This window comes from Phoca vitulina, unplaced genomic scaffold (assembly GCF_004348235.1).
Source record: "Phoca vitulina isolate PV1807 unplaced genomic scaffold, GSC_HSeal_1.0 scaffold10, whole genome shotgun sequence".
NCBI classification, from domain to species: domain Eukaryota; kingdom Metazoa; phylum Chordata; class Mammalia; order Carnivora; family Phocidae; genus Phoca; species Phoca vitulina.
In genome coordinates, this window is record NW_022589713.1 from 40,929,439 (window position 1) to 40,955,929 (window position 26,491).

Below are 26,491 nucleotides of genomic sequence, written 5' to 3' on the forward strand. Positions count from 1 at the left end.
TCACAGTACATCTAGATGTACAGTTCAGATTAGCACATTTCAAGAGCTCATTAGCGCCGTGTAAGTAGTGACTCCCCTAGAGAAGAACGCACGGGACAGAGTATTTCCATCATGGCAGAAAGTTCTACTTGGGCAACATACCTCCCAACAGAGGGAGGCAGTAAGTACATGGTGGGGATGAGCAGGCATGCTGAGGGCAGGTCATAGAGATGGACAGACTATGGAAGGCCTAGCTTGCCATGCCGAAGAGTACAATCTTTATTCGCTGGACAGCAAGGAGTAAGATGGTGATAGGATAAAAAAAAAAAAAAAAAAGTCAGTGGTGATCAGTGGTTTAAAAAACACAGATTCACAGGCTAGAATCAATCCATGATGAATACTCTTCCAATTCAAGATAAAATATTAATAACAGGGAAAATTTAGTATGTTTTTCATAAAACTAAATTTATTCAGTGCAATGAGTGGCTCTTTATTCAGAGATTATATGCCTTGGAGGTGGCAGGGGAGGGGGGCATTAAATGTGCTGTTCTGAGATGGTAGTAACCACAGACTGTCACTATGCTTTCAAAATGTCCTTGCTGGTCAAATTTTAATAGTTGCAACATCATGCTGCTCCCAAAATTCTACTTCTAAATTTTAATTTGCAAGTAAAATCCAAAATTCTGGAACCACCAAGTTTTAAACAATTTCTGGACTTTATTAAGAGGGACATAGGGTCCAATGTGCACATATTATTCTGTATCCTGATTTTCTTATTTCCCACACAATTCATGTAGTCATAATGCTGACATGTGACTTTTTTTTGCTCCACACCCAATGTGGGGCTTGAACTCAGGACCCAGATCAAGAGTCACATGCTCTACCGACTGAGCCAGCCAGGCGCCCCTCTTACACATGACTTTTATCTTAAGCTGCTACACAGTAATTCAGTATCTGATGTGAATTATTGTTTGTTTAGTTATTTCTGTGATGTTTTGTGTTGAATCTATTGCTTTATTAGTATGAATAGCTTTACCCAAATTAACTGTCTTCCTCCAACCCCAATTCCACGGACTAGTTCCTCAGAATATAGTTCTCAACAGGGAATTTATGGGTAAATGGGAATGAACAGCTTTGTGTTTAATTCTTATTATAGATCACCAGGCTGCAGCAAAAAGACAATATGCAGCAAGACCAGTATTTCTTAACACCCTCCTATAATGGGCCATAATTATTTCTGATAATGTGATAGAAAAAGTAGCCCTAATTTTCATTTCTTGAATTGCTAACAAGGATAGGCCTGTTGTTTCAAATTCCCTATATTCATCTCTCCTAACCACTTCTAGTGAGGACTTTGGGTACTGACCTTTGAGATCTCAATTCTTTATATTTGGGGTGATAACCATTTAATCTTTAAAACTGTCCCATTATCTTCACCCATGCTATGGAATTTCATTTAATATTTGTTCTATTGCCTCTGGCCGGGCTATTTTTCTTTTTTTTTTCCCCCCCTTCAGATATTCAGGTACATCTGTCTTGTGTATGACAATTTTCCTCATTGCTTCAGTGGTCCTAAGTTTATCTTCCCTATACAGCTGGGTTAAAAATGCTATTCCATTTTCCTCTAGTTATTTTATAGATAAATACAGTGGCATCCAAAGCCAAGGCCTTTATACTCTGAAATTAATATACTTTTAAAACTGCAGAACTTTCTGGTATGAGTGAAATTTTCTCAGATTGTTCCCAAGGTGGATCTGCCCCCATCGTAAAATGACAGATGTCATCAAACAGCTACCATTCTCCAATCAGGAGTGAAGCTGGACAGGATATCTGAGAATCTGAACTTTTAACTCTTCCCTCAGAGGTGTTCAGCACCCCACAATTCTCTCAACTGCCAATGTTGATACTTACGTCTAAACAAGCTCACTTAAAATTAGATTTCAGCAAGAAAGATTATCAGTAGACAAAAGCAACAGCCTGAAGAAATAAACAATTGCCCAGGAATATAAAAATCAAATCACTATATACCTATGGAGGCATCTTACCTATTTTCCATATAATGAAATTTCTTGGGGAAATTTCAAATAATTGCCCCTCATGGGTGGAAAATGGAGAGAAAACAATAGGATAAAGAAAAAAGAGCATTTATGTAATTGTTGACAAAGTTTAGATCATACTATGTAAGTTTTACTTATCTATACATGTGACATACACAAAAAATAACCCAGAAGTAAATTCACTGAAAGCTTACATAATTGTTATCTGAAAGGAGGTAGGATTATGGGTACTTCTGATTTTCTTCTTTTGACTTCTTGTGCAATATGTACTTCATTATATACTTTACATAATTATTTTTACATGCATATGCTTCAAGAACATACTTCTATTTTAAAAACTTCTTAAAAATGGAGGAAGAAAAGATCTGGGCATTAAATTGCATCATGTGCTACTGAAAATTAAGCTAAGTCACCTCAACTTTTATTGAGGCTACAGCTCATTCAATGCAAGCACCCCCACTTTTTTTCATATACTCCAGGCTTCCTAGCACCGCTTGTGAGAGTAAGTCTATCAGAGATTCATTATCATAGAAGAGAATTCTCAAAATACCATGAACTTTCAACCTGCCTCTTTTCTTTTTTTCTTTTTTTTAAGGTTGTCATCTCTAACATACTTGCAAAAGTATCTGCAGTGAGGTTTACATAAAAGTGACTATGATAGTGTTGTGGTCAAGTTGTTTGTTTTTTTTAAGTCCTTATTTGTTAGATAAATATGAAAGCATTTACTGGCAATGATAAAATGATATAATATTTATGATTTCCTTGAAATACTCCAGCAAAAAAAAAAAAAAAAGTGGTAGAGGGAAAACAGATGAACAAGAACAACAGAAAGTTGGAATTGCTGATACTGGGTTATGGGTACCATTATTCTGTTCTACTTGGGGTACAAAGTATTTCTCTAATACAGTTTTTTTTACGATGCTATGAAAACTGAAAAATATATACAAGTGCACAACCATTCCTCATATCATCCAGTGTGTCAAAGTTAAGCTCAGAGTGAAACACCATTAAAAAAAAAAAAAATCAGGGTGACTATATCAAAGGCAGCATTTGACTCTGTATCTTCTCTTTATTAGGCAAGACAGAGTACAGGCACGTGTAAATCTATCAGGAAAAATAGGTCTTTCATATGCATCTATTTGATTTGATTCAGAAGATTTCAGATTTTCAGTCCTGGGCCAGAGTCAGACCAAGATAGCAGGCTGACCCAGCACTACTTGGCTCGTGACATTTAGAAAACAAAACAAGATGCGTGCTGACTTGAGCAAAAAGACCCTACGCTAGGAGGTCCACTGTGCTGCTCACCACGAGCCAGGGCCCCGCTGCTTCCCTCCGAGGATGGGCTGGTCCACCCTCAAGCCAGCTGCAGGGCCAAAGGCCTCAACACAAGGTAGGCACCCAAGACCACTATCATTTATTTCATATAGTCCATTCCCAGGAACAGTTGCAAAAGATGATATGAACACTAAGGAAGTGGGATTCCCAAACTGATGACTTCCCAGTGGGTCAAAAGTAAAAACAAAGCATAGTCCTACATAGGTTCATAAGGCACTCACAGCTGAAAGGCTTTCAAGTGCACAATCACAATGAGCCTCAAATCTCCCTTGAGAGGAGGGGAGGGCCTGGGTTATTTCCAGTCTACAGATGCAGAAACTCCGGTTCAAAGCTTTGAACGACTTGCTTCCAAAGAACAGAGTCTTCTGACTCGAAGGACAGTGCTCCTTCACTCCCCAGCACTCTGCTGAGAGTGGTCTGTGATGGGAAGACCAAGGGAGGCACCTCATGAGTGAGACAAGGCAGAAAAAGGTCTCACACGTCCTGAGTTTCAAAACCACCTCAATTATTTCCTGGCTACCCATGACCATGTACTGTCTATTCTTTGCCATGACCATGGAGACTGAATGACTCTACCTCTACTTGCACCCATGTGTCTGTAGGCTGGATTTCCCTGCTTTCTAAGCTCTCACAGGTCTCCTAAATGCCTCACTTCACCTCACCTCACACAGAAACAAATTATTTTTTCTGTAACCAGGAGGCAACACTGTCATGGCTGGGAGGCTGGCTGCTGGCCATCTCTCTTCTTAATCAAGATGGTACAAGGGAAGGGAAGTTGGCAGCACAGTGGTAGCGGCCCTCAGCGCCCGGGGACCACTCAACCTAGTAGGAGAGCAAAGCCTACCTCTCTGACTTCGTGAAGCTGGCCGGGATACTGACTCTTGGCTCTTCGGGCAGCTGCAGGCGACTTGTGATGCGTGATTGTGACAACACCGGGGGCCCCCGCGCCGAGGTGTCTCTGGCTACAGGGAGACGCAGGATTGGGCGTTCCATGGGGGAGCAAAGTGAGACTGCGGCTTCGGGAACTTGGAGTCGTCTAGAATAAGCAACAGGTGTCAAAACTCAGCAACCGACCTGCAGAACACAGCTAAGGGTTGGCTTCCATTTATTTGGGACCCCTTCGCTTAATCTTTCCCCTTTGTCTATTTAGAGGGATGAAGGGATGGGGGAGGTACAGAAACACTACATGGCCCAAATCCCACACTCACTTAAGAGACAGTGTCCGTTAACTATGCTCTGTGTTTCCTGCCCTACTCTATTAGCCATGAGAGGCTACTGAGTCCCCCCAAATGCCACAGACTCTTACGGATCTGTGCCTCTGCATAAATTAGCTCCTCTACCTAGAATGTTCTTCCCCTCATGCTGGCAAACTTCAGCTGAGTCTTAAGACTCAGTTCAGTTTCCTGATGTGTGAATCCTCTCCCTGTCTGCCTCAGCCTCCCTGCTGCTCCTATTCCGCTACAGCGAGATTATATTCGTTGTACAGCTACCTTCCTAAGAGATTTTTCCAAACTCATCTTTATATCCCTAAGACCTGGCACATCATGATTGTCTAGTTTATTAGGTATTTAATAAATGTCCGCTGCATAACTGAAAGTCCTCAGTTACCAACCAATTAATCCCCATTTGTTAGTGTACTGCTCGTATTTCATCCTAGAAGAATATATAATCCCAGTAACAATTTAGTATAGGATAAAGATGGCATTTCAACCTAGTGGAGACGAATTTTTTCAGTAACTGGTGTTGGGATGACTGGGCAGCCATCTGGAAAACAAAGTTGGATTCATCTCACAGATCATAGACCCCAAATCGATCAAAGATATTAAGAAAAAAAAAAGCACAAGAAAACATGTAGCCCTGGGGTAGGGAAAGCCCAACACCTCAAAATCCAAAAGCCATAAAAGAAAAGCTCAACAAATTTGATTACCTAAAAATTTAAAACTTCTGCACAGGAAAAAACTTTAAACACCCACTACCACAGGGGCGCCCGGCTGGCTCAGATGGAGGAGTATGTGACTCTTGATCTTGGGGTCATGGGTTCAAGCCCCATGTTGGGTGTAGAGATTACTAATAAATAAATAAATAAATAAACTTAAAAAAAAAAAAAACCCACTTCCACCACCAACAAAGCCAAACAATAAATTAGGAAAAATATTTTCAACTTGTTTCAAAAGGCTCATCATGCTTGAAATGTTGGCATTCATATTAATTACAGATGTAATTCTATTTATCTTACTGTAACTCTGAAAATTGTAGTATTGTTGTCATGGAAATGTACATTATTTATAATTAGGAATGGAAATCCTAAGGATTAACAAGAAACAGCAAACTATTAAAATGGGGCAAGACAGGAACACTGATCATTCACAAAAACAGATGAAGTCCTTAAACCATATGAAAACACATTCAACTGTCTTCATTAAATGTAAATTCAAGCCACATTTAGATACCATCTTTGGCCCATCGGATTGACAAAAAGCCAAAAGTCTGAGTACACTATCTGTTGAGAGGATCACAGAGGAATAGGTTTGTGGCAGTGTAAGGTGACAACGACCCCCCCCCCCCCCAAGGAGGGCAATCTGGCAGTGCGTGTCGCAGTTACAAAGGCACTTTCTTGTGACCCACAATGTCCTGCTTGGGAACATATCCTCCAATACACCTGCTCCCAGGGAAAAATGGTGGAGGTACCCACCACGAGCCACCGAAGAAGGATGTTAAATGGCAGAAGATGGGAAACAACCCAAAGGCCCATCAGTATGGGACAGGCTCAGTAAATAATGGTACACCCATGTAATCTAACACCACTAAGCTGTGTAAGAATAACGAGAAAGGGCTCTATGAGTTGCTCTGTAAAAAAAAATCTCTAGAGAAGTGAAAAAAAAGCAAGGTGCAGAACTGTCACATAGCATGCAAAGTTCTGCATCAAAATGTGAAAAATGAGTATTTTCATTGTTAGTCACTTACAATTATTTGTTTCTTTTTTAAAGATTTTTAATTTATTTATTTGAGAGAGAGCATGAGTGGGGAGGAGTGGCAGAGGGAGAGGGAGAAGCAGACTCTCCACTGAGCAGGGAGACTGACGTAGGGCTCAGTTCAGGTCCCTGAGATCATGACCTGAGACAAACGCAGATGCCTAACCAACCGTGCCACCCAGGCACCCCTAAAATTATTTGTTTAAACCAGAAAAATACTCCAGAAGAAGACCCACAAAACTAAAAAAGTGGCTACTTACTTGTGAAGAAGCAGAGAATGAAAGAGGAACAGAGAGGAAGGGAGTTGTTTTTTGGTTTTTTTTTTTTTTTTTGCCCAAAGGGTTTTTTATGTTCTTTCATTTTGAACCATGTGAACGTATCACTTATCCAAAATTTGTTCAGTTCTACATAAAATTTCCATTCTAAATGTTCCTATCCTTCACTCCAGCTTGGGAGAAGGCAGTTACAGGATATGTTGACCCAGGCCACCTTCTGAATTTCAGGGATCAAATATTTACTGAACACCTACTGCGTGCCAAGGAGAATATGTACTGTGTGGTCTCAAGGAGAAACAGGAGAAGTACAAGACAGTCTTTCATCACAGATGCTTATAATATCGCTGGAGATAGAAGATACACACAGACAGAAACACATACATGCACGCGCATACACACGGAGTAAGAAAGTGCAGAGCAAGGTGTTAATTTGGCAACACAGCCAGAAAATGCCAAAGGAGTGAGGAAGAGCAAGATCTGCTAGAGCTGACCTCATCACTGCGGGCTGCTCTGAGAGTGAAGGACCTGAAGCCTGAGCAGGACGGGGGGAGATACAGAGAGAGGCAGCCGTGTACAAACCAACCCCGACAGTCAGCACCTTCAAAGCGGTCTTAGCCTCAGGCCTCGGGTAACAGTCAACAGCTCTCAAAGCTGTTAAATGTTAACCATCTGTAATTTTCAAGGCTTGGAGGGGTTGGGAGTGGGGTGTGAGGCAGGGTAGAAGTCAGAACTTTCTATTGCCCTACAACATCAGAGGAGCCTGTAAGCGTTCTCTGGATTGAACTTGGAGATAATTAATAGGAAGACAAAGCCTGAAAGCAGTGTGTTGCTTTTAAATAACCTTATATATAGGCAACTGGAGAATTTTTCGTCTAAGAATTGCATACACCTCGATCACAATGAAATACATCTACTTTCTGCTTCAGTGTTTTCACTTGGAGTGTGGAGGATGAAAGAAGCTATTTCTTCAATCCTTTAATGACAGTGAATTTGCCTAAGCATTAAGAGTCTACTGAAAAACATTTTGATTGTTTGGGAGGCTTATTCCAACCCAAGAAAAGGCAGCTTTTTCACTGGGCTTTTAAGACACACAGCCAAGGTTCCCTCCCCCAGCTGTACCAGGTTCTAGCTGTGTTGACTTCATTTGAGTTATTTAAGCTTTCTTATTAAGCATCAATTACCTAATCTTTAAAAAAGGAATAATAATATTGACCCTTAAAAGCCATCATGAAGATTAAATTAGATCGTGCACATAAAACGCTTAGCACAGTAGGAAACTGTATGGCCAAAGTTTGTTTCTTTCCCTCTATCACTTAAAACTTGATCGATGAAGGCCTTATTGATTTTTCAAATGTTAAGAAGTCACTTAGTTCAAAATCATAAGCAGTGACTGACCTCCTCCTCATTTATTTATTTATTTATTTATTTTTACAGGATCAAAGTGGTGATGAAGTCCAAAATATAATTAAATACTTACTGGAGAACCTATATGGTCAGCCATTACATTGCAAGATTTTAGGGGGAGAAAACAATTCTAGATGCTGAGTAGAATGAGAACCCATTTGAAATCAGAGAGGAAGACAACTCTGGCAGAGGCGCCTTTCCTTGGAGCACTACCACTGTAAATGGTAATAAATCAAGAAAACTCACCCAGGAGCCAAATTATTCCACTGTGAGTGTCTAATCTCATGATCATTACTTAATGGCTGTCACTTGAATTCACAAGCAGTAAATTTGAGTTGAAAAACCTTTAATTTCCCATTAACTGTGGGACTCTCACGGCTTAATTCACACCAGTGCCTCCTCTCAGGGTAAATATGAACAAAAAGCCTCACTCTTGGTAAACTCTGTAGGTCATCAGGCTCCAGGAGAGAAAAAGGAGACCAGCCAGCAAACTACAACCACTAGGAACGAGAAGGCTCTCTTTCCGCAGGTGGCCTGTCTAAAATTCTCAGGTTGTGTTTTTTAAATTGTGTTTAGCTATCACACCACTCATCCCCGCTACTATTTTATAACAAAACATTATCCAGAGTTTGAGGAACAACAGGGCAGGTTTTTACTCCAAATATTTACGTCAGGGAGGGCGACTAGAAATGTCAAGTGCACCATCTGTGAAAAACTCGGAGTCAAGTGTAACTGTTTCTCTCCGGGAATAAGATTCACCCTTTACCTAAGAGAATCAGCCCTTGTGTCCCCTCTACCAAACAGCGCCGGCCTGACAAAGAAGAGAAAGGGGTCCCAGGTGAGACAGAGTGCTGATGCTCAGGCCCTGCCCAGACATTCAACATGCGGTAGGGTTTCTTGGTATTTACAACCTCTTGGTTTCTCCTACTCACTTCCCCAGATCTCTGAAATGTCCCAAGTTTGCAAGGAAGACACGTACACATACTCTCTGTACTTACTGGCTAAAACGGGCATGAAGGAGAGGCATGACTGAAAAGAGGGAGAATGCACCTGAAAGAATACGTCCAGGCAGGGAAATCAAGCAAGGAACCGAGAGATACAGTCCAGTCTGGGAAGCTTACAGCAGAATCACTGGACTATCCAAAGGCTGTGGGCAGGGAGTGCTTAAGAGTCCATGGCCTGGGTTCAGGTATGAGCTCTAGCATTCATGAGCTGGGTGGCCTAGTAAAGTGGCATGGGGTTCTCACTTCTAGAATTCTTTTTTTTTTTTTTTCCACTTCTAAAATTTTACTATTACCTACTTCACTGGATGGTTGGAGAATGAAAGGAGAAGAGGTAAGTAGGGCACAGGTCATGTACTTAGCATGAAGTGTCACCATTATCATTTGTAAATTAAAATTAGGCCTTCAGGCACCAACATAGATGAAGGATTGTTAAGTGGTCCCAGAGTCAAATATATGGACTTAAAGACTGTTTTCATCAACACTGCCTTAAACAGACACAGTTTTACCACTTCCTTAACTTAAAAAAAAAAAAAAAAAAAAAATTAAAAAAAATAAAGAGTAATCATCCTAATTACTAAAAAAAAACAGTATGCTTCAGAGAAAAAGTACATTTAAAATATGATTTCACATTTTAAAAAATACATCTATTATAGAACTTAACATGTCTGTAGATAATGCCAATGCTACATGGGTACTAAAAGTAAAGAATTAGTTTAAATAAGTAATAGGCGATTTCCCACTAATATTTTGGAATAAAACAGAACCTCACATTGTAAAGATCACCTGCTGGTCCTAAACCCTCTAAAAACATATATCAGAAGTTGATAATTAGGCTTGCTGAAGCTGAAATTTAAAAGCTTTTAAAGGAATAAGGGGGGAATAGCTTATATATACATTTGTGGCAACCACTTCTATAAAAATTTTTCTGATGGAAAAAAAAATCGCTGAGAGTCAATTAATTATAACAGCATTCAAATGACATTTAATTTGGAGCCTATTTTCCTCACTTCTTTGAATTCCTTCATAGTGAAGGGGAAAAAAGACACCATATTTCAGAATAAATAGCCCAAGGGAGACAAAAAACCAAACTAGTCTAGTTGCATTTTTTTTTTAAAGATTTTATTTATTTATTTGAGAGGGAGACAGAGAGACAGAGAGAGCACAAGCAGGGGGAGGGGCAGAGGGAGAGGGAGCAGAAGGTTCTCCGCTGAGCAGGGAACAGATGCGGGGCTTGATCCCAGGACCCTGGGATCGTGACCTGAGCCAAAAGCAGATGCTTAACTGACTGAGCCACCCAAGCGCCCAGCATTTTTTTGTTTTGTTTTGTTTTTCTTTCAGAGAGAAAGCACCTGCAGAGGGAGGAGCAGAGGGAGAGGGAGAGAGAATCTCAAGTGGACTCTAGGCTGAGTGCTCAATCCCATGACCCTGAGATCATAACCAAGCCAAAACCAAGAGTTGGATACTCAACCAACTACACCACCCAGGCACCCTGGTTGCGTATTTTGAAAAACAAATTCAACCAACTAAAGCCTTTCATTACATTCCTCTCTCTTCCTCCAAAAAAGAAAAAAATTAATGTACCATTTTTCTAAATATGTGAAAGCTAAACATAAGAATTGTGATTTACTCCTTTTCTTCCAAAAGTAAGCATACTTCCATCAACAAAAAAGGAAAAGCCTAACAGTTTTTAAAATAGTACAATTCAGGACCTTAAAATTATTCAGAATTTCGTTTTCCTGTTAGTCAATATCTCAGTGAAAATGAAGGGTGTTATTTATTTTAAGTAGGCTCCACATCCAACATGGGTCTTGAACTCATGACCCTAAGATCAAGAGTCACCTGCTCTACTTACTGAGCCAGCCACCCCAAGAATTTATGGTGTTTTTTAAATTAATCTACTCCACTATTTTGCTTAATAATGAGTAAGGGACAGGCGGGGCTAGGTAGAAAGAGATAGGTAGGGGTCTACGGGATCAGGCTCACAAAAATCCAAAAATGCGGAGGTGTAAGGAAACCAGAGATAAGGGAACAAACAGACCATCCTGTCCTAGGGGTCAGAGGTGGGGTCTTGTTATAACAGCTACTTGTGACCAACAAAGAATTACAGGACCCTAAAAAGTAAACCATTAAAGGTGTTATCACTTAATCAATAGAGATGTGAAAAGGATTTAAGTTCCCTGGTTGGCTTTCTATAAAAGACCAACCCTAAAGGCCCCCACCGGCAACCCTGTCGGGACCTCTCTCACTCCTGAGAGCTTTTTCTGTATCCTCACTTAATGAAACTCTATGGTTTTACTCACTTTCCATTGTCCGTGAGATTCATTCGACTCTGTAAGACAAGAACCTCGCTCTCCTGCTTCAATAGCTGTATATGAACTTTTGCATTTGCTTTGCTTTTGATTTTGTTTTTTAATATTCTGTTATCCTAAGTTTACAACAGATCCAAAGTAGAAATAAAAGGTTTTAAAACTGGGTTATTTTCCAAGTTCATTCCCATGATTAACTTTTCAAAAATTATACTTCGCTTGCTCTACTTTTCCAAATTCCTGTCTTCTTGCAGAAATAAAAGTTTAAACTTTCAGTTACCAAGTCTAGGGAAGTCTAGGGAATTTCTTCCATTTTCTTTTTTTTTTTTTCTTAAGATTTTATTTATTTATTTGAGAGAGATAGAGCGAGATCATGAGCAAGGTCGGGGAAAGGTAGAGGGAGAAGCAGATTCCCCACTGAGCAGAGGGCCCAATGCAGGACTTGATCCCAGGACTCTGGGATCATGACCCAAGCCGAAGGCAGATGCCTAACAGACTGAGACACCCAGGTGCCCAATTTCTTCCATTTTCATCTGCAAATCCTTAATATATCATAAACATTTCCCACTAACTTTATGCCAATACCCTCTCTTAAAGCACACAAACATGCGCCACAGTGTGCAAAGGGAAAAGAATGGTTTTCCCCAGAGAGGCAGTCTCTAGCCTGCTTCTAATCATACCTCCGTGAACCTGTGATTATAACTGCAAATGCCAGATCTTTGAAAATCAGCGCAAGAAAATGCATGTATTTCCATTTCCTGCAAGTAGAGGAAAAGAAAACTTGACATTTTTAAGTTTGCCTTGTCTCTCAACATTTTCAGCCCCCAAATCAATTTTCTAACAGCTAATCCAACCACTCCAGAATCTCTGACCATGCTCTGGCCCAGCCTCCATCTAGATCAAGCTTCCAGGTCTCATGCACTTGGCCCCTTACCACACTCCACCCTTCTCCCTACCCCCTCACATCGCCAGCTCTCACCATGTTCCAGATCCACCCAGAAGTAGGTATGTGCAACTTCAAAACCTTCTACACATTGGCCTTCCTTTCAGCTACCCTCTACATCCTTTGTTTGGGAGCTTGCCATTCAAGGACCAAGACTCCTTTTGGATGCTTTCTTCTGAAAACATGAAGATTCTCTCTACTGACCAAGCCCAATTCTCACCTTTTCTCATGCTGTGAAACTACAGAATTTTAGAAAAAGAAAAAAACCCTCAGTCTAGTCTTCTCTTTTTACAGATCTAAAAACAGCCTTAAAAAGATAACATTACAAGGGGCGCCTGGGTGGCTCAGTCGGTTAAGCGTCTGCCTTCAGCTTAGATCATGATCCCAGGGTCCTGGGATCGAGCCCCGCATTGGGCTCCCTGCTTGGTGGGAAGCCTGCTTCTCCCTCTGCCTGCCGCTCCCCCTGCTTATGCTCTCTCTCTCTCTCACTCTCTCTGTGTCAAATAATAAAATCTTAAAAAAAAAAAAAAAACATTACAAGCGTCATTCAAAATTCAACTAAAAAAGACTGATTCAAGGCTCAGCCTCTCCAGGTGGCCTTTCTCAATTACAGGAGGTTCTAGTTATTTAAATAGTGCTTCACACAAAGTTTGACGTTAATATATTTGATAGCAGGAAAGCAGATCTCCATAACTATATTCTCTTGGAATTACAGATCCTCAAAGAGATAATTTTATTTTATATATGTTGTTTGCAAATAACAAGAAACCAAAACTTTAATGCCAAATTGCCATTTTAATAAAAAAAAAAACTTTCTGGGGGCGCCTGGGTGGCTCAGCTGTTAAGCGTCTGCCTTGGGCTCAGGTCATGATCCCAGGGTCCTGGGATCAAGCCCCGCATCAGGCTCCCTGCTCAGCGGGAAGCCTGCTTCTCCCTCTCCCACTCCCCCTGCTTGTGTTCCTTCTCTCACTGTGTCTCTCTCTGTCAAATAAATAAATAAAATCTTTTTTAAAAAATTAAAAAAAAAATTCTGAACAAAGACTAAAAAGTTTCCTTAACTTAATTAGTTATACACCAAAAACGTAGAACACCCACAAGACTAATGTACAGATGTTTAGCTTCATTGCTTTTAGTTTTAGAAATAAGAATTCCAATATCATCACTGTTTAACATAGTACTGGAGGCACTAGCCAACAAAACAGGACAAGCTAAAAAAAAAAAAAAAAGAAGAGGTAGGAGGATAGGAAAGGAAGGAATAAAATGTAACTAGCTATAGATGTGATTTTACAAAAGAGAAGCTCAGAAAACTCCAGCAAAGTTGTTAGATGAACTTAGAAAAGTCCATAACATTCTTCTATATCAATAATAACTGGAAATATAGTAGAAAATAAGATATTCACAATAGCAATAAAAACTATAATGTACAGATATTAATCCAATAAGGAATACATAAGAAAAGAAATACATACGAAAAAAATCAGTGAAGAATTGGGAAAACATAGATAACACATACCAGGTTAATGAATAAGACAACTTAATATTGTAAAGATGTCTGTTCTCCCGAATTATTATATAATTAGTCTAATAAAAATCCCAGTAGGATTTTTTTGAGCAAATCAATAAGTTTATTCTAATATATAAATGGAAGAATAAAGGTTTGTGAGGGGCCAAGTTAATTCTGAAAAAGGAGAATCATCCTACCAGATACAAATATTGAACTACAAAGCCACAATGATTAATGATTATAAGGCATTCAGGCAGGAAGAAGCAACGAGACTAAAAGCTGGAAAAGAGGGCACATATAAAAAAATATGAAAGTTGGCATATTACAGAAGCAGCACAATAAACCAGGAAAGGGAATAAATGATAAGGGGAAAGCAAACATAGCCAACTCTCTAACTTCATGGCATATACAAAGGTAAAAATCTAAATGCAAAAAGTAGAACTACAAAACTAACAAAAGGAAATGTAGGAGAGTATCTTATGTAACTCTGAATGTACAAAAGCTTTTCTTATAAGACCAAAAGTACATATCACAAGTTGAACATTTGATGGATTTGACTACATTATAAGGGTTTCTCTTTGACAAGGCCATTTTAGACAAAATTAACAAATGTGTGGGGACTGGAAGAAGACAGATTACTATCTAGAATATAAAAGGAGTCCCTACAAATAAAAACCAGAAAACACTCTAAAAAATGGACAAAGGATAAGTATAGGCAATACAGAAAAAAAAAAAAGTGAACGGCTAACAAGTATATCAAGGTAACCAGAGAAATACAAATTAAAATAACTAGATTTTATCCCCACCAGATTTACCAAAATTCAAGAGTAAAACACCACCAAGGAATGGCAAGGACATAAAGATACTGGAATCTCTTGCATTCTAATGGGAAAGCAGACTGGTGCAGCCATTTTGGTAGCAACATAAAAGAATTTAATGAAAATATATGCACGTTCCTACGATCCTGAAGCTTTCTACTGGGCAGGTACACAACAAACATGCTCACACTCACATGTATACACAAGGATATATTCAAGGATGTTCACTGTTTATGAGGGTGGGGAGTCTGAGGCAATGTAGGTGTACTTTAGTAAGAGTTCCTATAAATTAAATATAGACTGTACGTACAATAAATATACATGCATCGGTTAGAAGTAATGACATGGAGATATGTACAGCAACATCGATAAAACCTACTGCTAAGTTAGAAAAGTTTAAAAAGGACAAGATCTGCAGGACGACACAACTGACACAGATTTAAAACACATATATAGGCAAAGACCCATGCAGGCCCAAGGAACTGATGCTAACAAAGACGAGGGGGATGGGAGCAGGGGGAAAAAAGGAAGAAAAACAATTATAAGAGTTCTTAAAAAGTTTTTTTTTTTTTAATAAAAGGCCTTGTTTGAACTGATAAGTTTGCCATAATCCAATAATGCTGGCAATAATTTTAACTATAAGTATATTTATAGTATCATTTAAATGTGAACTATGTGCCATAAACTGTCTTAATATATACACACTTTAAATCATATAACCCTGTTTATAATCTCGTAAGGTAGGTACTATAATTTCCATTTCACAGATGAGGAAAATGAGGCATAGAGAGAATCATATCTTTCCCCAGGTCACGCAGCTAATAAATCTAATAAATCATGGGGCAGGGATTCAAATCCAGGCCAGCTGGTCCCCAAGGCCATGCTCTTGGCCATAATGCTGCACAGAGTCCCTAGAGGTGATTCACCTGTTCTCTTCAACTGAGGTCTAAAACAGAACAACTCTTTACAGAACACCTTGACTGATAGCTTAGTTAGCATTTTGGGGGGAAAAAAAGAGTTTTTAACTTCAAAGTCTCGTAGTGCATACCAATTCTCAAATACTTAAACAATAAGCTCATTAAGCCTAAACTACATGAAGCTAATACGTCAAATTTTTTAAATGTTTAATTACCCATAATAAGGCCAATGTTTGATGGATATTACATCTACAGATGTCAAAGATAGGATGCAGTCCCCAACTCTCACAGCACCTAATGTGTTTTATCCACACGTCTCCCTCCCTGTCCTACTGTCTCCCCTAGCCTGTGACAGCCCCCAGGCCAGGGCCTGTGACTAACAGCCACTGTGTACTCCATGAAAGTTGATACAGGGCCTCACCCTGCAAATGCTATGTACACAATAAAGACAGAGAGCAATGAATCCCCCCAACCTCACCTTCAACAACTGGTTAAACCACTGATCCTTCCCTGAAAATCTAATTTTAAAAACACCAACAATGATTCACTGGTATCTCCTCTCCTTTTCCAAGAGGAAGTGTCCGGAAAAGATACACCACACACAATTATACATAAACACAGAATGTCCAAAAACGAAACCTGGTACATTATCAACCAACACACATTATTGGGAGAAGTCCGTAAGTATTTCTTGGGCACCTACCGTGTACCACGCACCATTCTAGGCAATAGAGATATAAGGCTGAACAAAAAAACAAATACCCCTGCCTTCAGGGACGTGGCATTCTGGTGAGGCACAGAGACCAAAATAAATAAATTGGGAAAATAAAAACTGTTTTAGATAATGCATATGATCATATAAAGCAGGAATAATATATATTAATATAAGGCAGACAACAAGAAAGATGGGAAGGCTTTCTAGTTTTTCGTAAGTGGGGAGAGAAAGCCTCATGAGAGGGTGACATTGAATTTAAAGACCTGAATGAAGCCAAGGAGTGAGCTATGCTGACATCTGGGAACAGCATTCTAGGTAGTAACTCAACAGGTGCAAGGGCCCTGGGGTAGAAGTCTATCTGGTATGTCTGAGCAAAGAGGACAGCATGGCCAAATGAGCAAGGCATAAAGCAGTAGGAACTGAGGTCAGAGAGGTAACGGACTGGAAAGATGAGCTTCTGAATTAGAAATTACAGACAACTGCTGGGCAAGCCAGAGTACCTGGTATCACCTGGGGCTCATTCAGACATTCAGAATGATGAGCCAATTTGAACAATGGTTTCCAATAAGCTTCCTTCCTCCGGGCCATGTTCAGGTATTAAATTGTTATTTGCATACAATTTACATATGTCTACACAACATATATCATCTCTATTGGATAATTTTCATGGTAAAATTGTATTATTACTGCCCTAAAGATGGGCATTTCATGATTTATTCTATTCTCCTTTTCTTCTCACGTCTCTGTATAACCAACCCAGAAGATATTTTATGCCAGAAATGAATCACAGAACAAAAGGAGACTACATGCCAAGGAATTCTATAAATGATCACTTCATAATAGGGGGGGAAAAAGGGCTCTTATTTTATGTGTAAACTTTGTCACCTACCAGTGGGTCAAACCAGTCACAGGGATGAAACGTCCAATGCAATTCTAAGACAGAACATTTCAAGAAGCAAATTTGATTTTCTTACAATCAATAACTAATCTCTGACAGAAGTGCTCCTATCTATTTAGAAGAGATCATTATCTCCTTCCCAAATGCTCGGGCCCAAAAACTTGAAGCTCAAAACGGCTCCTACTTGTGTCTCGAAATGCTTCACACTAAAAAAATTAAACCTCGTCAACATGCCTCAGGTGCATGCAGAATCCTACAGGATCTGTGCAATAAATCCCACTAATTACTTCTTCCAAGCTTGCTATTACTGGGGAGGTTAAGACGGAAATGCAAGATTAGCTAATAACTCAGGGAATCAATAAACAGCCCCCTACTAACCCACGGCGGGGGCAGGGGGGCGGGGGGGCGGTGACAGCCACAGGAGGCTGCAGAAACCTTATAAAGACTATGTATCAATTAGAAGTTCCCCGAAAATCCTTTATTTGGCCAGAATCTTAGAAGCGATTAGTTTTTGCCTTCCTCTTTTCTGCTGCACTTTTTCTATGTATGTAACACGCACATAGGTGTATCATGCACCTGCATAACCCCTTCTTAATTCTCCCTAAGGCCCTTCTTGCCAAAGCAGAAATAAACCACAGGTTCACAAGCTTATGCTAACACTACGCTAGGCTTATTTTTAAACACGAAGGAATTTAGATTTTGTGTTTTGGATTTTTAAGAATCCAGACAAAAGACTTAACAAGTATACAGAACCAACAAAAAAAAAAAAAAATTTTTTTTTCTTACAATTAATTTCTGGATCACAAAGGAAAGAACCTGATTTCACTCTGTTAAAAAAGATAAAACAAGCCCAAGTTGGCATCATTTGCCCCCCAAGACAGCAAACCAAGACATAATTACAGTTTGAACCTATCCTGGGAATGTGACCTTTTCAAAGTCAATCTGAAATTTCCTGATAGGCTTGAGTGAGGTAATCTGTATAATAAAACCCTGCCTGGCCTAAAACAGTCCTTTTGTTTCTTTTGCTAAGAACTCTTTGCTCCACCCTCCTTCCATTTGTCCAATTCCTTGGAGCTCCCCTCTCTTGCTCTCCGGATGGGATGCGGCCTGGTTCATGAACCTCTTAATAAAGCCAATTAGATCTTCAAATTAACAGGTTGAATTTTTTTTTTTTTTTTAACTCTCAGATGTCTCAATTTCTACCGAAGAATTTACAACAGGGAATCATTAGAAGTATAACTGGTTTGGGTGCCTGGGTGGCTCAGTTGGTTAAGCGGCTGCCTTCAGCTCGGGTCATGATCCCGGGGTCCTGGGATCGAGTCCCACATGGAGCTCCCTGCTGGGCGGAGAGCCTGCTTCTCCCTCTCCCTCTGCCTGCCTCTCTGCCTACTTGTGCTCTCTATCTCTATCTCTGTCAAATAAATAAATAAAATCTTTAAAAAAAAAAAAAAAAAGAAGTATAACTGGTTTAAGGACTAAGCCCCTTGTCATTCCAATCACTGAATTTTACATAACCTGGACCATCAGATGAATATCTGGCAAAGCTGGAAAGCCCAGTGGACTTCCACTGGTGTCAATAATTTCCATGGATGGAGTCATTAGAGGCAACCCAAAGAGGTTTATATCATATTATAGGGGAGGATATTTGTACCGCCCAATCTCAGGATATCAGGTAGCAAAGTTAGAAAAGCTATAGATGCTCTCAATGTCCCAATTTAACCAACTAATGAGATTTCTCACTGTTTTCCATCCCTTCCATAAAAACTACTGACATGCACACAGGGTACTGATGATTGCTCATGGCTCGTAGTCTCTCTCGAGTTATGCCTACACACTTGCACTCCCACCACCTGAGCTGGGTATCTACAAAGGGCCAACTGTATTCAGTCCCGACTCTGCGTATGCTAGTGTACTTACTATTTTAACTGCATAATTTAAATAATAAACTGATAAAATATAAACTTGAAAAATGACTGTCTTTAGGAAACTAAGCTGCATGACCTGAAAAACATCAATAAAAAAGGATTGCTCAAACTGCTGTTGAATTAGGCGTGGGCAGGACAACTATAAAAGACTAGAAACCGTTTATAAAAACCTAGGATTCCATAATGAGCTTGCCCTGTCCTTTAAAGAAACCCAAACAGATACAACTCAACACCCAAAAAATAATCCAATTAAAAATGGGCAGAAGATGTGAACAGACATTTCTCCAAAGACATCCAGATGGCCAGTGGACACACAAAAAGATGCTCAACATCACTCATCAGGGAGATGCAAATCAAAACTATAATGAGACGTCACCTCACACCTGTCAGAATGGCTAAAATCAACAGCACAAGAAACAACAGGTGTTGGTGAGGCTGCGGAGAAAGGGGAACCCTCGTGCTCTGTGGGTGGGAATGCAAACTGGTGCAGCCACTATGGAAAACAGTATGGAGGTTCCTCACAAAGTTAAAGATAGAATTTGATCCATATGATCCAGTAATTCCACTACTGGGTATTTACCCAAAGAATATAAAAACACTAATTTGAAAAGCTATATGTGCCCCTATGTTTATTGCAGCATTATTACAATAGCCAAAATATGAAAGTAGCCCGTGTCCATCGATAGATGAATGGATAAAGATGTGGTATACCTATACAATGGAATATTAAGCAGCCATTAAAAAAAGAATGAAGTCTTGCCATGGACAAGACGGATGGAACTAGAGAGTAGAATGCCGTATGGATTCAGGACAGGCACTCCCAGAATGTGTCACTTCGGCATGTGGATTCTCTTGAGCGGAAGGCATTTGACACCCTGTGGGCTCAAGAGAAACTTTTGTCCTCCCTTAATCACACAGAAGAGTCTAAATTAGGGGTCTTTCCCAGAATACGGTTTATTAACAGACATAAATTTTAACTGAGTGACCCATCCATATGGCAGAGCAAACATCTAATTACCGAACATCTGTTCTGCTTATCACCCTGTGAAGTGCATTCCTTTCCTCTGAAGTTCCAGACGCCTCCCCCTTTCTCCTTAACTCAGAATGACATATATACCTCATTTCGCTTGTCTTTGGAATTTCCACATCTGTGTGGATTCCCCCATATGGACGCCTATTAAATCAGATTTTCTCACGTCGATTTGATTCTTAGTCCAGCTAGAAGAACTCTGAAGGGGACAGGAGTTCTTGCTCCCTGACAATGTTAAGTGGAAAAAGTCAGCTAGAGAAAGACAAATACCATATGATTTCACGCAAATGTGTCATTTAAGAAACAAACGAACAAGGGGAAAAAGAGAGAAAAACCCAAACAGGAGTTTATAGATAATCTATTAGAAATATGCTTTCTACAAGAGAGATGATGTACAGTTTCTACCACTAAACCCATGCTTGATGAAAGGGACCTGAAACTACATTTGAAGATTGGTGAGTGAGGATTTTAAGTTAAAATGGCTTAAGGTTTGCACACATCACATTTGTGATTCTTTCCTTTGCCAACTGTTTTTGATTAAAGGACAGTGTCTCCAAATCATCAGCTAAGAAGACGTCTCCTGGAGTTTCAGCCCCAGGGTGACAGAACACTGGAGTGGCCTGTCTTCCAACGTGTAAACCGCAAAAAGGCAGTCTGCAGAAATTCATTGGCACAAGTACCAGCTGAGTCAATAACTCCTGGGTTCATTACAGAAGTGGTATTGGTTACCTGGTGTCTGGGCACGTCAGCTCTATGTTACTACTCTGAGGACAGGAAGGAAGATGGCTTTAGATCCTCAGCAGTCTTTAGATGCCTCAAAAACACAACTCCTGCTAGGACTCAAAATGCTTCTGAGCCAGAATGTGACTGTCATAACCAGACTCTAGGAGACATGAAGGAGAATATTAAACTCATCCCTTCCCGCATGAGAGTACATGAGAGGTTTTCCCTCATTTCTCCCCATCTCTAGAGATTCTACTACCTGCTGAAGAGTCCAAATTATTCATTTTTTTTTTTAAGCGTTTGGTCTTGTATGAAAATCTAATTGGATGCCTATAGCTTTAACAGACGTAGTAGTGGCCTTAACTCCAACAGATAAACTGGACTAGTTCCATCAAAATGACTAATGGAAGAAAAACAAGAGGGTCAGGGGACTAGAAGAAATACATGACCTTATGAGGAGCCAAGCTGAGAGATTTCCCCATGATTGGATTAGGATATTCCTAAAGCTCTGAGAGAGGAAGAAGTGGGGGCCATCAAAAGAAAGATGGAAGTTACATGTGCCAGACACATGTGTCTCACACCCCCTCTGCCCACCTTCGATGTCCAGCAGTTGCTGAGGCAACCAAGTGGTGCCCAGATGTGAGCATCAGGCCGTGGCTATCCAATCTACCCCCTGCCTTCTGACCTGGGGCTGCTCTCTGCAAGCCAATTTGCAAAGTCAGTTGGGATGGACTTTCAAGAGCAAGTGCAAGAGCAAACCTAGAACTAAAAGTGAGAGTTAACAACCCCACAGGGCAGCCCTTGATCAATGGAAGTGAGAAATCAGTGGGTAATAATGCCATCTTCTGTATGCAGGGTGGAGAGTTCAGAAACACAGTCCATATGGTTCCTATAAGGATGGCTAGTGGGATTCAGCTTTAATAGCCCCCAGCAGAACAAGCATGATGGGTTTGGGCTTCCTTTGTCTCTTTCCCTTTCTCACGCTTCCTGGGCTCCCTACCTTCCACGTGCCTGGGACCACATTCCTGCTCTCAAGCCTTCACCTCCAGGCTCCACTTTCTGGGGGAACCTACCTAAAACATGGGTACATGTTGTTTTGCTGGGTGTAGAACAGTAACCAAAATGGTACGCTTCCTTTAATCTGTCATTCCGTATCTGTTCATCCTCTTCTTTTCCTTCCCACCCAGATTTACTCTCTATAGGCTGAAGTTCCAGTTGGCATGATGTCAAGTTTTATTGCCTCCTCCAATCTTTCAAGAACTATATTGAGGAATACAGAGATAAGTTTCCAGACAAGGGTCCAATCTAGACAATGTAAACAGAGCAGAACTGATAAAAAAAAGTTCATGATTATGAGTTTCCAGGACATGTACCCAGTGCTCATGGGAGTCACATGGTTAACAGCTCCATGGTCACCGCTAGCCCTGAACTGTCAGATCTGAAACAAAGAAGGCAGCCACAAGTACTCATGCCCTGTCTCAGCAGATAGAGGGCAGACAAGGCAATGATAGGGACTCCAGGATCTGGGGCTATGGAACCAGAATCACCAGTCAGGCAGAGCAGGAAAAGATTGTTTTAACCATGAGCAATTGTAACAACACTGAAGAGATTCTGTCTTAGGTTTTACACTGTACATATAAGATGCTGAACTAGGATTCCTGTCAACACCAATCACCCTCCAGGAGGCAAAAAAGGCTCCATGTGTTATCTCTGGGATCACAACCAAAATCAATGTAAAGCAGAAAAGTGCTTTGCAAGAAGCAAAAAGTGTGAGTTCAAACCATGAGCCGCCATGATCTAAGTGGACTGCCTCAACCCATATACTTTACAGCCTAGGGAGTGAGGAAGACTAACACCTCATCCAAAAAAATTGAAAATAGGCACTCAAACAAATACATGTACATGAACAACAGCAGCACCATTCACAATAGTCAAAAGGAAGAAAAAACTCCAATGTCCATCAACTGATGAATGGATAAACATTCATGTGGTTTTTCCACACAATGGACTATTATTCGGCCATAAAAAGGAATGAAGTATTCATACTTGCTCCAATGTGGCCGATCCTCAAAAACATTATGCCAGATGAAAGTCAGACACAAAAAGTCACATTGTAGGATTCCCTTTATATGGAATATCCAAAACAGAGAAAAACCATAGAAACAAGAAGCAGACTGGTGGTTGCCAGGGACTGAGGAAATGGGTACAGGGCTTTATTTTGGGGTGATGAAAATGTCTTGGAACTAGACAGAAGTGGTGGTTGCATAACATTGTGAATATACTACATGTCACTAAATTGAGCACTTTTCAATGGTTATTTTATGTTATCTGAATTTCAGCTCAGAGAGATTAATGCCTTAAGGATCAGGCAACCCTCCATGCACAATTCTAATTGGTCTGTCTGCTTCTCTCTATGTCATCCTACCCATCCTGAAGGGGCTTCCTTTCTTTATTCCATGTTGATGGAACATAATATTTTTTTTATAAGGCTGGTCTTATTTCCCCTAATGCAGGCAGAACTATATACCTCGGATATATCTGGATAAATACTGGGAGGCATTCTAAACAATGGTTCCAATTTTCTTATTAAAACAGGAAGTGAGCCCCTCTACAGAAGGGTAAAAAATACTTGAGCAAACTATCCCAAACTGTTAACAGTGGAGGTTTTAGAATGGCGAGACCATGCTGTTCTTTCCTCTGCTTCCCAAATCTTCTTATTATAAAAGCAATGTAATTGTATATAAGAAAAAAATTAATCTAATGAATTATATTATTCTGGAATTTCCTTATCACACGGACTGTATTACACACACAGAGCACAACTCAGTAGGAAGCCGTTCTCTCTCAGACTTCACCCAAAGGAGCTGCAAAGCGTGAGTTTCAGTCAACACATATTAAAATTAAAAAAAAAAAAAAAAAAGCAAAAGCAATGACTCCATCAAGTCCAGATTTTAATTCTCTACTGTTGTACATGTCCCAGAAAAATGGAGGTACGAGCAAACTAATTCTTTTCAGAGAACCCCAAACCTCTGTTACAGGCAGCCGGTAGTCTCTTTTCGGTCCCTGGATTGCCATCATTTGGTTCCTGTGGTTCATCTGCGCATGACTTCCTTGACTCCAAGAGGAATCCTACACAACTGAGGTCAAGGCATTGAGAAGAGGAGATATGTGCCTTGCAGAGGGCAAATCTGAAGCAATTGAACAGTGACATAATGGAGAGATGGCTATTTTTAAAATCCTACTTGGAACAATTAATCTCATCCTGGTGGCTAAATATAAACACACAACTTTCTTGACCTTCCTCAGGGCAAATCCAAAGGCTTTTCCCCAAACACCCTTCATTATTTCTCTGCAGATTCTGATGCTGGTGAGCACTTGCAACTTTCAAAGCTCCTGGGGTGATTGACCATGCCAATTCTCCTGCATCTGAGTGCACACCCTTTATCTCAATGATGTCTTCCATTTATCCTCCACCATCCACCCGTGGGTGAACCCTGAGGTCCTGTCTTCAGTTCTATGTATGCACTTTTCTCCACAGACAGCTTTTGCTCACTTGCATCTTCAACTGTCAGCTTTTCTCAGAGGAATCACAAATGCTGACGGGCTGCCTTCAAAATAACTCCGATTCCCAATGATCTATAAAATGTTTTCAGGCACAGGATCCCCCAACCCAATGCCTCATTCTCCCTTCCTATTACATCATCTGCCCAAGCACAGGTGCTTTCTCCTATCCCAGCCTCCACACACAAGCCATCCTAAGTTGTCCTCATTTTTTTATTCCTCACATTATGTAACCATTCCTACCTAGTTTTCCCTCCTAGGGACTGTCCATTCCTTGTTCTACTCACCATCACCACCCCAATTTGTACCTGTGCTGACTACGACAGAAGTCATCCAAATGAGTGGTCACAATATGGACCCCCTCTACATTGAACTATAGGAACAAGAGTGTATTTTGAGACAAAATAGTTCCACTCAAAAAATAAGAAATCTCTCTCAGAAAATTTAACATGGAAAATTGGTTATAGAGCAGATAGAAGAGCAAAAAGAACCACCAGGGAAAAAAAGGTGAGGCAATCTAGCCATCCGGGACATCAGGAAACAATTACAACCCCTAGGGCAGTAGAAATCATGGGAAGAGCCATGGAAGAAGAATCCAGAAGCTGCAGCCCACCCGCAGAGGCTAGACATGCACCGGAGCCAGGTGCGTATCCCAGACCATGAAGGGCGGAGCTGGCCAGGGGGCAGACGCGCCACCCAGGAGCGAACATACCCGCTGCTCCCGCATCCTGCTCACGTGGCCTCCCCTTGCACCTCCCATTGGGTGAACCTACCCAGAAATGGAGACCACGGGATCCCAGACAGGCTGGTCCTTGCCACGTAGCCAATATATGTTGGAAGTGTGCGCTAGACGAGATGCAGAATCAGAATTTCTATCCCAGGACACCTGCCATAAAGGTTTGGTGTGCACTTGTTGGGTCTGGAGCATGGTATGGTGTGTTCTGTCTACTTTGGCGTGATCTTCTGTGTTACCTTTTTCGGCAGGTCTGTGACCCTTGGTCTTACCTCTTGCTGAATCCCTCCCCACCCCCACCCCAGGACACATTTCACTTTCTCTTCTGCTATTGTCATTTGCTGTTCCTGCAAGAATTTCACAAACCACCCCCCCCACACACACACACCTTGTTCCAGTATGACATACAGCAGGTACAAAAGTCATGGTTAAAAACACCCTACAATTCTCATTTCAAACATGACGAACCTGAGTTCCACTACTCTAGTTCCGATTCCACCCCGTGACCTTTTACTTCTGTCCTTTTCAAAACTCATGCTCCTGGGTGGCTCAGTAGGTTTAGCGTCTGCCTTCACCTCAGGTCATGATCCAGGGGTCCTGGGATCAGTCCTGCACCGGACTCCTTCCTCAGCGGGAAGTCTGCTTCTCCCTCTGCCCTCCCCCCTGCTTGTGCTCTCTCTCTCTCTAATAAATAAATAAAATCTTTAAAAGTAAATAAATAAAAACTAAGTAAAACTCATGCTCTACTATTCCCAAATCTCCTACTCTTTTTCAAACAAAAAGCAGCGGGGGCACCTGGGTGCCTCAGTCAGTTGAGCATCTGACTCTTGATTCATCACCTCAGGGTTGTGAGACTGAGCTTGTATCAGGCTCCGCACTGGGGTGGAACCTGCTTAGGATTCTCTCTCTCTCTCTCCCTCTGCCCCCAGCATGCTCTCTTGCTCTCAAAATAATAATAATAAAAGGGATGCCTGCGTGGCTCAGTTAGTTAAGTGTCTGCCTTCAGCACAGGTCATGATCTCAGGGTCCTGGGATCTAGCCCCGCATCAGGCTCCTTGCTCAGCAGGGAGTCTGCTTCTCCCTCTGCCTGCCATCCCCTCTGCTCATGCTCGCTCTCGCTCTCTCTCTCTACTCTCTGGCCAATAAATAAAATCTTTAAAAATAATAATAATAAAACAAAAAGCAGCCTACATTTTAAAGAACAACTGGTTCCCATAACAAAGCCCATCCTCTTAATTGTGCTTTTGCTCCAAAATAAATGGGAGCAATGCCTGTCTCCCACATGCCTGCACCTTGCTGTCACCTCTCTGCCCAGGTTTTAGGATTAACACAAAAACTGCTGAAGAGCATTTCTAGCCCAGAGCCAAGAATGTCAGGCCATCTAAAAGCATG

At 40.8% G+C, this 26,491-nt stretch overlaps 1 protein-coding gene across 3 annotated transcripts in view; it reads right to left on the bottom strand.

Moving 5' to 3' along the window:
* Window positions 1-26,491, bottom strand: part of OSBPL10 (oxysterol binding protein like 10) — a 307,285-nt gene that overhangs the window by 146,890 nt on the left and 133,904 nt on the right. For all 3 annotated transcript variants that reach the window (XM_032408850.1, XM_032408852.1, XM_032408851.1), the window contains exon 4: window positions 4,216-4,407. In XM_032408850.1, the coding sequence (XP_032264741.1) occupies window positions 4,216-4,407 (192 nt within the window). The remainder of the gene's footprint in view (window positions 1-4,215; window positions 4,408-26,491) is intronic.